We start from the raw sequence: 13113 nt of genomic DNA, 5'->3' as shown, positions 1-13113 counted from the left end.
GCCTCCCAGCGGCGAGAATGGGTACTAACCACCTGGCCGACCACTGCGTGTGCCGGAAGTTTTTGAAATTCTGTCGGACTTCAGAAAATACAGCTATATTTATATCTGCCAGGTAAGTATGAACAAACTTTATTGTATCATAACAATATCATACTTCCTTCTGTACTTGTAATCCTAAACGGGCCTGTTGTCATCTACAATCAAAGGTTACAGAGCAATGCCCAGCTCTGTATTTGAGCATAGAGACCTGGATGTTGTAGTAACCAAGACCTTTCTGATCTCGTGAAGTCTTTTAACATTTCCGAATAGAGGAAAGAAACCTCTTTCGCTTGGAATCTGGGCATGGTCCGGAAATGGTTGTCTGGCCCACACTGTGAACCGCTTCGTTCTACCTCGCTGAGGGATCTGACGAGGAAGACTATTTTCTTACTGGCCCTGGCAACAGCAAAAAAGAGTAAGTGAGCTTCATGCTATTGACGAAAGAGATTTTTTTGTGGAGGAGATGCAGTGTGTTCTCTGATTTTTTTTTTTTTTTTTTTTTTTTTTTTTTTTAGATAAAAATGAGAATCCTTCACAGCCTTGGCCTCGTTGGTTTGCTATTATAAATTTAACAGATATCATTGGTCCAGAGGAGGAAGAGAGGGCCTTGTGCCCAGTGAGAGCCCTCAGGTATTATATGCAAAAATGGAAAAGATTAGAGGAGAATTTAAGCCCTTTAAGCCCTATTATCTGCAAAGAACAGAAAAGATACAGAAGAATTTAATAACTTGTGGTGTTCAGTAAAAAAAATCCTGCAAGACCCATGTTTAGAATACAATAACCTTTTTAAGGGACCTCATTTTAAAGGCTCACCCCCAGATAGAGCACATGATGTTAGGCCAGTTGCAACCTCTGTAGCATTCAGACATAGCCTTTCCCTCTCCTCAGTCCTTCAAACAACGTATGGGAAGTGTAAATCCATTTTTGCCATGCATATTTAAGAGATGTGGAGACCATTTATGAAAATTGTAGTACCCCGGGATGTGTCTATAGCTTCCTTTGGTCTGGCTCTCGCCTTGAAAAAAAAAGGGTGTTGAGTCATAGGGGAGTATGGGGGAGTACAAGTGTACCTAGAGTGGCTACCAGTCTTTTAATGTACGGTAGTGGTCATATGTTTTTAATATTTTGGTGTAGGTGATTGCATTGTTCTGGTTCTTTATTTTCTGGTACTAAGCCTGGGGCAGGGGCAATTCTGTATGCTTTGTTGGGATCTTCGTCACAAAGCTATTTTGTAGTATTTTATCAGTCTTCGGAGTACTCCTTCACTGTAGAGTCCCACTACAGCATGGCTTTACCACCACCACTGTATGTTGAGAGGAGCAGCAACCAGAGGCAGTATCTACCTGCAGCAGCTCTTTCAACAGGTGAAGAAACAACAAGCATTGTTTCAATGCTAGCCATAGTTTTTCTTCCTTAGTTCATTTATGCTTTAAGCCATTATGTTGTCCATGATTCCATACCCTCCTTCAATATGGAATCAGTCTGGATAAGTTATATACTATATAAAAATCACATTTTTATGATAAAATTTTTTTTATATATGGTAGACTTACCTAGTAATTACGGATGGAGCCTGCTCTCCTCCGTGCCTATGGACTTTTAGCATAAACAAATTGAGCTTTTGGTTGAGTTTTTTCTCTTCTCTTACCCCGAAAGTGGGTGGGGCCTTGTCACCTTCCCAAAACCAAAAGAACCACCGCTACTGCTAATTTCAAAATTCTAACTTGTTGAGTAGAACTCCTAGCTAAGTAATTACTGGGTAAGTATATATAAAATTCTTTTATATCATTAAATAGCATCTTTTTTCATTTTATTGGATTCTAAATGAATTTTGCATCATGGGAACTGGCACTGCTACAAGTGTTTGTATTTCTACAGGTATGTTCAGCTTCTGGTCAGTTATTTATATTCCATACCATAGCTGTTTTTGGACCTGTCGTCTTTGTCATTATTATGACTATTCGTCAAGTAAGTTAACTTTGATATTGTTTCTGTGGTTTCTATTTTTAATTCCTAAATACAGAACACTTGTGTATAGTGTAAAATTTATTCTTTATTTAGTTTTTTAGTGTTAAACTTAGTTTTTATGGAAATTATGCAGTGACATTTCCATTTCTTTCAATATGTATCATAAATTTTTTTCATTTGTTAGGGCCCAACTCTGTAGAAGCTTGCTTTGCAAGATAATGGATTTTGTGTAATTTTAAATAACTTTAAAGTTGAGATGGTTGATATGCACAAAGGTGACAATGAACAGATAAAACATTCCATAACTAAAATTTAAGTCTGAGGAATAGTTTGCATACAGACAGTCATAGGAAGAATGTGCTGGAATAACATGTGCACTGCTCACTTGTTGGAGATTAGTGCTCTTTTTATTTTCTCTTCTCTCTCTTCTGTCTGGCGTTATTTTCTACCGAAGAAATGGTTCTATCTATAAGTTATTGGTTTTGTTAGGAAACAAAAATTTGCATCGATATCTGACTTGTAGATTAATTGTGCACCATATGCATTTGATACTAAGTAAAGAAACTGATTTGAATCTTTCTTTACTGTTATTGTTGCTGGGTCATCAAAAGGCGTTTGATGAGCTAAATATATAATTCTGTTTGATGCTTTGCTCTAATAATTTGTATTCTTTCTTTCCAGGGTTTAGCCATCCTCCTTTCGTGTATCTTGTATTCTCATCCAGTGACTGTTCTTGGTATTCTCGGTATTATTTTAGTATTCATAGCCATTTTCATGAGAGTATATTGCAATCATCGTCTCAAGCAACTCCAACAAAGAAGAGCTGCTGTCGATACAGCAAAGGTTTAGGACTTGCCAGTTGTTGTTTGTTGTTTTGTCACGAGTGAGCTGATTATTTTTATAAGTAGTACTTACATTAAACTGATTGACTTAATGGTAAGTGCAGTGTGTGCTGTTTTTACATTGTTCACATAACCTTTGAATCTTGTTCAGAATCTGGATTTGGAATATGTCTTTGACATATTTTGTTTAAATCTCTTTTCTTATTTATATTTATTTTTACATGGTTTCAGATTTTAAGATTAAGTAAAGACTTAAAAAAACTGCAGACAAAGATTTGTTTTATCACACAGTGCAGTAGTTGCATGGCACAAAACTCAGTTTTTCCTGCTGGGGTTGTAAAATTGTTGATGCTTTTATTTGATGCTAAATTACAAATGGCACTGATAAGAGCTTGTAATGGCACTGTAGTAGTTAAAAGTTTTGTAGTTATTTCATTAAATAATTTAATTTTAATTATTTACATGTTTTCAGAGGAAGAGGGCTTTATTTTTAATACAAGAAATGTATTCTTCATTTGTAGTGTGCATGATTTGTATGATTATATATTTTGTTTGCAAATATATTTTAAGATTTTCCATATACAGTAAAATATGATTTTCTGTATTGTATAAAGTAAAATACCATCCAGCCATCTTTCATACTGAAACCATGATTACTCATATCACTTACTACCTTTTGCAAATTATATACACGTGCAAGAGTACATGAAAAGTTACCCTTGGTAACATATAACATACATTTGTGACACACTGGTAAACCACAAGCAGGTAAATAAGGTACCTTTAAATATTTCAAACAGTAGAACCATTTTGTTTCAGCAACCACAATCTCAGTTATTTCCTGTTTATGGCAATTTGAAAAATAGGAAGAAAAGGAAAATTCCAAAAGCAGATTTATTAGTTTCAAATCACCACAAGAAAAAAAAATATGCCCATTGATGGAAAAGTGTAACAGTGAAAGGCCATAAATTAATAGGAGAGCTTTTAACAAAAAGATGAAGAAGAAACCAGTCATTTACAGTCAGCAAGGTATTCAGAAGTAGATTCAATCTTTAAAAAAATATTAGAAAATGAGGATGCCATCATAAGCAAGTTTGTTATTGGGACATAACAGGACTGCTTTGAAAAGAAAGTTTGTAATAGGGACATAACAGGACTGTTTTGGAAAAGGTTGCTCAATTGAGCCTATACATAGTATCCAGATAAGTGCAAAACAGGTATAAAGCTTTAAAGCATGGAAGGAGAGGAATGCTTGTACCAATTGGAGAATTCTTGCATTTTGAAAAATAAAAACTAATTTGGTAAACTAAATCTCAGGGCTTGGGTCATACCAGTGTTATTCAATGAATGGTTTCACCAATATTTTATTCACAAAGCAAAGAAATATTTGGAGAAGAAAGGATTGCCTTATCATGGCTTTTATTGATACTGATCAGCAATATGCCTGGAATCCTCAGTTGATCAGCTCATGCAACCTAGTATGACCTCATGGCAGTCATCCTTCATCCAGAAACAGTGAATGCTTACTAGAAGAATATTTGGAATGAAGACAATTGCATGAAGTTATCAACTACAGGACATTGAAAGACCTCATTAAATTATATGCAGAGAAAGATGAAGAAGAAACTGAAGCTGAAGCAGTCAAGTGGACATTAAAGAAAATGGGAAATTTTTTAATGTCAGAATGCAAAGGAAAAAATAGTGGCTTACTTAGTGGAAGTATTGCAAACTCTCCAGCATATTGTACCGTTTTTGGCAAAGTGTGGAATATACATTTTTCAGTTTTTTAATTATCTGCATTGACAGTGATTTTATCATTGACTCTTATCTCGGCTAAGTATCAAGTGTGTGTGTCTCACCGTATATCCTGGATGGTGAGAGAAGAAAAACTTGAAACTTTACTAAAACAAGAAGTGATATAATCAACATTACAGCAGATAATTAACAAAAATTTAAGAAATGAATTTTGATACTGTACTTTGTCAAAATAGGGACAATGTTTTGATTAATTGAAAAGATATAAGCAAGAACTCCATATCACAGTGTTGTTCGTAAGGTTGAAAAACAGTTTTGAAAAGTCCTCTGTTGATGGTCTCAGGCCATAACCATCATCTGCTTGTAACTACTTCCACATTCTCATCTTTTGTCTGCTCTTCTCTATTCACCTTCCAAAGAAAATCGTCTTATGATTCTTGTGTGGTTTTTGTCAAAAGGGAAACAGCCTAACACATACATATTACAAGTCTTTCATCGTTATCGCCATCATATCAAAGGATGTAGGAGTCAATTAGTAGTAACCACCAAAGGATAGAATGTTTTTAACAAATATAATGTCCTCATTACAGGTTACATACAGGTATGTACAGTACATATTTGACTCAATATTTTTCTTTAGCCTTTGAGGGATATAAAAATCATAATTTTCTCTATTCCCTCATCCTTTGATGTTTATAAAAGCAGATTTTCTTTGCCCCGTCATCTCTCAATGCATTTTATCATTCTGAGGTATAGACTCAGACACAGGAATCCCTTCAATTGGAGAGAGATACATGATATTCTACTGTATAGTAATATACAATATTTTGTATTACTGTATATAATATATTAATTTTTATATAAGTAACTTACCAAGTAATTACATACCTATAAGTTCCACTTATAGCTATGTAATTACTTGGTAAGTATATATGAAACATTATTTTATAAAAATGTCATTTTAGCGTGCATAATTTATCGGTTAAACTGTTTGTTAGTTGGTATGAATGTTTATTTGCACATGGGGACTGCAGGAATTTTACTCTTATCTGTGGCTTTGGCCTTCTGCAGTATATCTTGGAATGTATTTGTGGATATTGGGTCCAGTTACTGAAATGGAGAGTCTTATCAAGTTTCTGATGCAGACAGAGGTAGTAGGATGGTCATAATTCAATTGCAAGATTTGCCTAACAGTTATAAACAAATTACAGTAAATTTGTTCTTTTTAAGAGATTTTGTTACTAAACTTGCATAAAATATGACAATTCAGTTTCTTCCAAAAACCAATATCACCATCTGCTTAAATGGGCTTCCCAAGTTCACATAAGAAATTACAAATTACTACTAGGTTGTTTTTTAGTATCATCATCCAATGTAGCCAGTTCTCATATGAAGTTCTATGTGTTTTTTTATTATTTCAGTCTCATTAATAGTTATTGTATTGTGAATCTCATTATCTCAGTTTTATCGACCTTAATTTGTCTTATAGGTTTGTTTAAAATTATTTTATTGTAATTTCAATTCAACATGTCTTACAAAAGTTGAAATTTTTATGCAGCTTTCTAGATGCCAAAATAGCTTGAAGCAAATTATGTAGTTCCAATAATTTATGTTTGAATAATATATGAGGGCTTACTGCCCAAGAAATTACCCAACAAATCTCAATGTTTACGAAACTTTAAATCGCATTAAGATGTAATGAAAGTATAAAAAATAGTTATAGGCAATACAAAACATTATAACTAAAATTCACAAGTTAGTGGTAAAGTATGTTGATAGTGTATTTGAAACTTAGGAAGTGAGTTTTTATCATGTAATATAGCTATCTGAATAGATCTTGCAACCCAGAAGAATAAGAGCTACCATGTTCCTCTAGCCACTTATGTGCGTGCAGCTTAATGACCTGAGTGACCATCTTCCCTGACAATTTTTCCAGGATATTCTCCCGTCAACTTACTTTGCTGCTGTTAAACATTTTATCATTTATTAATGGTAAACAAAAATTATTCTAGTAATCCAGATTATATAAGGGTTTCAGCCTTTCAGCCAGCGATGTGTTTAAATCTCTGTAACTTGAATGGTAAAGATAAAATTTATGTAGTGCTACAAATTGAAAGTAAAAATTAACTTTACTTAAAGAATTTATCTGAAGATGGCTAGCTTATGAAGTACATAGTAATATAACATCTCCAATTCACTAACATCTACCACATATACTTGTATATTAACCACTCAAATGGTAAACACCTCTTCAAATTTTCTATAGTTTGATTATTTCATTATGCTTTACCATATATCATATAATATGCTGTGGATTCAGAGTTCTGTTTTTGGCATACCAAACTTACGGCTTATAGAAAATTATTTATTCAGATGTATTCAACCAGCAGCTATGGATAATTCTGTATTCCATTTCCAGTCAGTTGTTTAGCTTTTTCTTGTGTCCTCATTCTTCCCACCTCACTGAGAATACAAATGGCTATTTATGCTGAATAAACTTATGAAAGTTATTGCAAAAAATAAAATGTATCACAAGCTGTTCAAAATATTCAGGATGGTATATAGTGCACCACACCAAGCACAAAGGCAGTAACCCCCTATGAGGATGAAATGTTAACTACATTTCCATATATATATTTATACGTGTAACTAATTTATATTTCTGAGACAGAAACTGACATTCTTTTGTCTTAGTCTTATGTATTTAGTTTATTTTTCAAAAAGTATCTTAAAAGTTAACAACAATGTAAATATTTTACTTCATAGGGAGTTACAGCATGGTACTGTAATAATAAATTTATGAACTTCTTGGCAGTTTATTATATACAGTTTGTTAGGCATTTAGCATGGTAGTACTTGCATTATTATATTGTACGTGGGGACAGAATTGGTAACCAGTGATTTATAACTTGCAACTTTTATCATTCAATTTAGATAATTACTCTTTAACATGAAATAGATGCTTAGGTTATCTTTCACATCTCTTAAAAGAGGCATGCTAAACTTTTAGAAGTACGTACTACCTTGTATTGAACTTGCTAGCTTCATGATGCCAAATGCCATGTAATAACCCATGATGCCAAATGCCATGTAATAACCCACACTGTAACAAAACTTTGAAAGCTTGAAACATGTTAACCGTGCAGTAAACAAAAGCATCATTATACATATTTGTTCTTCTGTCGAGTTCCAAGGAATCCCTGTTGAGCCTTCTGCAAGCCTTACGCTAGTCCCTTCAACTACAATGTCTCCCAGAATGCAGTCATCATAGGTAAAGGATATCTCCAGAGGTGTCATAATGGGTGACATTTGGCCTGCATAGTTTTTTCACCTTTCAGGCATTAGAAAATGAGTTAAGACTCCCAAGTAAAGAAGAGGTAATTCATCTTCATCTGATTCACCTTTACCACATCATATTTTTCATATGATCATGGAAAGATGATGCTTCCTGGCATCACTCAAGATGTACTACATTACAAGCCAGGACCTCAACCAAGCCAGAACTCATCATCATTCAAATATAGGTTTCTGAAACATAATTGTTCTAATGACTGAGACTGTACCAGTGACTGTTCCCCATACTGAGATCAGGCAGTCCATCAAGAGTTACTAAGACTCAGCCATAGGCACTTGGCTAAACATGTTACTTTATACTTTTCATAGCTAACAAACCTTCAGTCTTAACAATAGGATATTTCCAAGTGTAGCTGGTAAACCGGTTAATACAATCGGAGATTGTAAGCAAGGAATCTGTGAGATCTGGCAACGCCTGCGCATATGAGGTTATATCTGGTCGAAGATCACGTCTACTGCCAAGAATCTTTAGAACTGTCAACAAGTTGCTGCACAAGGCACACTGTTAAGTGACATTTTCTATGTAGGGCATAGTAGGAGTAACTCTTCCTTAACTGCAGTACTGAGTTACAAGTAATCTATTACTTCCAGAACTTTTAATTGTCTTCCAGAAATTTAGTTCTTGGTTAGAACTTTGATCACTTTTTATTTTCATTACCATTCCTTGAACTGAGAGCTCTGCCAAACCCGAAATGTGTCCCAGACTTGGTGCTTAATATATATTAATTCAATTCAATTCTTATCAGTCAAAATTCTCTTACTTTTCATCAAGTCCCTTTGGTTTAATTTTACTTACCTGTCCCTGCTACAGTATTTACCTCACATTTAAGCAAACTTTATGAGAGTCGAAAAATGAGACCCAGCGGCATTATCAAACTAATTTATAATACGGTACCTTCTTTCCAGCTCCCGCGTCATGAAAGAACAGCACTGTACACCTGCATGATTAGTTGAAGAGATGAGAGTCCTTTAGGTCTGTCTTTGCTTCTTACTTCCTGCGAAGTTGGTTATATCAAGAAGTAAAATACTGTTACATATCCAAGTATCCTCATTTTTCAGTGTTTTATTAAGAAAGAGAAGTAAAGCCACTGTGTCCTGTCATAGTTTTGGGATAAACGATATCTCAGAACAGAAGTCACCTTTTTGTTTAGTGCTGTTTTTCTTCATTAGCCCTTCTCAAAAGAAAGCTATTACTTTGGCATATAGGTCCAATCAAAATAAGTATTCCAGCATTGCTAAAGCAAATATTCATCAGATAAGTTTTCCCACTAACAATATGAGTACTGAAATTAACTGGTGGCAATTAGGCAGCTTTCTTGCTTCTACCTCATCCATTTCTGTCTTCATAGGATTGTTACAGTACCAATCATGCAGTCCAGAAAATCAGCCATTAGCATTATATGTATGGCATATTCATTACATAAGTTTCTTAATTTTTCATTTTCTAAGGAGAAACTTATAGTAATTAGTGAACTCATTTGCCATGTACAGTATTTTAAAATGGGGAATTTGTCTAGACTCTTAAAGATAGAATATCATAATTAGTCGAATAATGTTGGCATTGAAAGTAACAATTGTAAGCATTTCCTATTTTCTTAGTATGCATCACAATTTGTCCTGAAAATTTTAGTGCTTATGGCCAAACTTGAGTATTTCTATCAATGCTCATTTAGATACTTTGATTCCCACATTTCTTGTGAAATTACATACTCTTATTATTGATATTCTCAGTTGACATTGTCATTCAAATTGTCAGTATTATTTTATAAAAGTGTAGTATAGTAACCTTTCATACCAGATTTTATTATTGAAAGTTTTATTTATATAGTAGTCCTGGTTATTATTAATATAACTTTAAACTAAATCTGAGAAAAATAGTCATTTATTATAATTATTCATAACTTTGGTAATATATTACTATTGAGTTATAATTCCCAAAATTGTACCTTTTCCATGACCCCATTTTTTGTTAAAAGGAGTATACAGTACCATATATGCTAGCATATAGGGTAACAATTAGAAGTACCCCACATTTCCCTATTCTCATACTAAAGTCCTTCCCCTTGAAGGGTATTTTGAAACTTTGCCTACTGGTATAAAGATATTACTTGAAAGAAGATTCAGTACAAGCTTCTTTTACAGCATAATAATTATACTTTCCCTCTCTGTTAGATACCATAGTAACTGAATACAAGTGTATGAAAGATTTAAGTATAATACCACAATTGTTATTTATGAGGTATGGTATATGGAAAATGTATCACTGCAGGTAAAACCCTTATGCTTTACAAAAGAAGTTAAGCAATTGTACTTCATTCATATAATCTGCCTGTCGGACTGAGCTAAAATTCTCTCTTTCTTTCACACAGCTGTATGTACTACCAGTGCTGTACTCTGTTTAAGTCATCAATATTTTTCAACAATTTTATGTAATTGACATTCTTTACAAAAAGCTTTGGTTATCATTACTGAAATGAAAATCTTTTAGCTTACAATCTCTGTCTCTCATCCGGTACTATGTTATTAATGCTATAATTTTAAGTATACTAAAGATATTTGGCAAAATGCATGATGACTGCAATTTAAAACTGTTGATGTAGTTGCTTATAATGTATAGATATGTAATAAACCCCTTTGTTAGACATTTGTATGAAGACAAAGCAACTGGCATGTATTATTACTTTAGGTAATAGTTAATGACATTTGTGAAGTATGGTAGATACTATTAACAAAAATTGTTAAAACAATTTCCTCAAACGACAAAACATTTGTATTTTTATGTTGGTTTTATTATCTATACAGAGGGACATAGAATGTTCCAAATTATTAATTTAAATATTTGTTGCATGGCTTTTATCGATGCTGAATCTTACTTCTGTTATACGAGACCATAGTTAAAAGTTGAGGGTGGGATTTGTTAATCATCAGGTAAACCAGTTGCTCATAGCTAGTAGGTTTGACCTGTACACTTGATCCACACTTTATAAGATACACCAGCTTTACATGCTGGCAAATAGGTTCTTTTAGATGTGATGTCCTACAATTAAGGACCAAGATTATTCTGTTCCATTTGAAAGTATTCTTATTCACCAAATTCCCTGAAGATTTTTTGGGGTGTACATCTATTACTTACTAAATGCCCTTCATTTACCAGCTGATGAAATGTTTCAAAGTCTGGTGCTACAAGTGATGGCTGATATTGTGGTAGCTTTAATGTACTTTTTTCACAGTTTCTTGCAACCTTTTGTTTGTGTTTGTAGAAATTTATTGGGTCAGTCACTGAAAAACCAAAGGAAATTCAGAAAAATTATGAAATATTTTTCTTAGATTTATATGGCATTCCACTTCATGTATACGTACATACAGAATATTTTGACAAAATGTCATATTTTGGGAGATTCACATTCACCCTTCCAAAGATGGCCTTATGTGAGGTTATAATTGTTACAGTAAAATAGAAATTTTGTGGGAAATATGTCAAAAGTAATTGGGGATGTCTGTTATATCTGAAAAGGTCAAATTTTGGTAATTTTTTTGTTGTTGCTTCAAAGGGTGAAACAAAACTGAATTTGATTGATTTTCCTTAAGATTATAACATTCTTGTGTATGTGCATGGTATCATATTGCTTGATATCATGATAAATTCATTCTTGCAGAGTAGTTAGTTTAGAATTAGTAGGCATCTAAAATAAAGAAAAGGAATGATTTTAGCATGGATTTTTTAGCTAATGTTGACGGATCTGAAGACTGTTATAAATAAATATTATGCCCCCAAAATGCAGCTTGCCCCCTTTACCTTTTCTTATTTTCAGCATATTATTGTAGTATTTCTAATGGGCATAGAGTAGCAGTGTAGTAAAAAAAAAAAAAAAAAAATGAGAATTTTGAGAAGAAATACTGTACAGGTAATATTTAACTTTATGCTTTTGGGAACTTAGTGAGTCACAAGTTAATACAGATATAGGAGGAATGCTGTCCTGTGTGCTTCTACTGCTCTGACATAGAGCTTTGGGAAACTGTGTGTCAAGAAATAAATTGGCACAGAATCACTAAATAAAAGTTTTGTGGAAAATGAAAGGAGGAAAAATAATCTTTAGAAATTGCTGTGGACAAAAATGTAAAAGATAGCTTCCATCTTGTTTACATATATTTTAAGGTTGAGGTTATAAGCTGTTGTGTCAGATTTGTTCTGTCTTCTTTAATATAATGAACTATAGTGTAAGATAGATATTTATTTGTTTGAGTGTTTTTGATGCTATGGAATTTTATTTACAAATAGATGTGCATAGCTTTTATTTTGGTGCTTGGGTAGTGTGGTAGGTGGTTGCATGTTGAGGTGTGTTAATAACTGCACAAAAATGTATATCTTTAGTTAATTTATCCAAACAGCTGTCACAAGGTCTTTGTTGCCAATGTCAAAAGCCAATTATGGGCATTAACTAAACCTTATTCAGGTTTTATTGATCAGATCTCTGCTTCATTGAAGAGGTGTGTTAATTGTTCCATAAAAAAGCAAAGTAAAAACCATGAGTTTAGAGAAATCCTGTATCCTCATGGTTTTTGCATTATTTTTCTTTTAAATAGTTAAGTTTATGATATTTATTCTGCTATCAATGTCCCCCATATTGATTATGGAAAGAATTTTTAATAAAGGTAATTTTAATATTGACTCATTTTATTAAACTTAATATTGTACTTAAATACATCCCATAAAAGGGATTTTGACGTAGGAAAAATCTATTTCTGGGCGAGGAAGCCGTGTCGCCCAGTGAAATGTGTCCTCTTTAGCACTATTTCTAGTAAAATATTGCTATAATACCAGAGAACTGCTAAATTGGACATGTCAGAAGTCTCTGACTCGCTCACCTAAATAAAAGGTGTCGGTATAAAACTGGGGCGAGTGTTAAACACTACCACAGCAACCCGGCTGAGCCCAGAAAAGTACTTTTAGTTTGAAATAAGGACAAAACTCCTCTTAGAGAACCATGGCTGCCCTCTCCCCAGACCAGACCCAGTCCCATTCCCAACATACCTTGCCAACTCAACAAAGCCCAAGGCTCTATGGACACTGGTCAACAGAAAGTTTTTTAAATTTTTTTTTTTTTTTTTTGGGGGGGTGGGGTGGGGGGGGGGAGCTTCAGGCCTGTCAGTCATA

The 13113-nt window shown here is 33.6% G+C and overlaps 1 protein-coding gene across 6 annotated transcripts in view; it reads left to right on the top strand.

Annotated features, from left to right (window-relative positions):
• Positions 1–12623, top strand: part of LOC135212616 (adenosine 3'-phospho 5'-phosphosulfate transporter 1-like) — a 212434-nt gene extending 199811 nt beyond the window's left edge. For 5 of the 6 annotated variants that reach the window (XM_064246196.1, XM_064246194.1, XM_064246193.1 and 2 more), the window contains exons 7-8: positions 1918–2007; positions 2689–12623. In XM_064246196.1, the coding sequence (XP_064102266.1) occupies positions 1918–2007; positions 2689–2856 (258 nt within the window). In that variant the 3' untranslated portion in view covers positions 2857–12623. The remainder of the gene's footprint in view (positions 1–1917; positions 2008–2688) is intronic. The other variant, XR_010313943.1, reaches the window with a different exon arrangement.
• The last annotated feature ends 490 nt before the right edge of the window (positions 12624–13113 follow it).

This window comes from Macrobrachium nipponense, chromosome 41, assembly GCF_015104395.2.
Source record: "Macrobrachium nipponense isolate FS-2020 chromosome 41, ASM1510439v2, whole genome shotgun sequence".
Lineage (NCBI taxonomy): Eukaryota > Metazoa > Arthropoda > Malacostraca > Decapoda > Palaemonidae > Macrobrachium > Macrobrachium nipponense.
The sequence above is the reverse complement of the archived record's forward strand: the minus strand, read 5'-3'. Positions and strand labels throughout refer to the sequence as shown.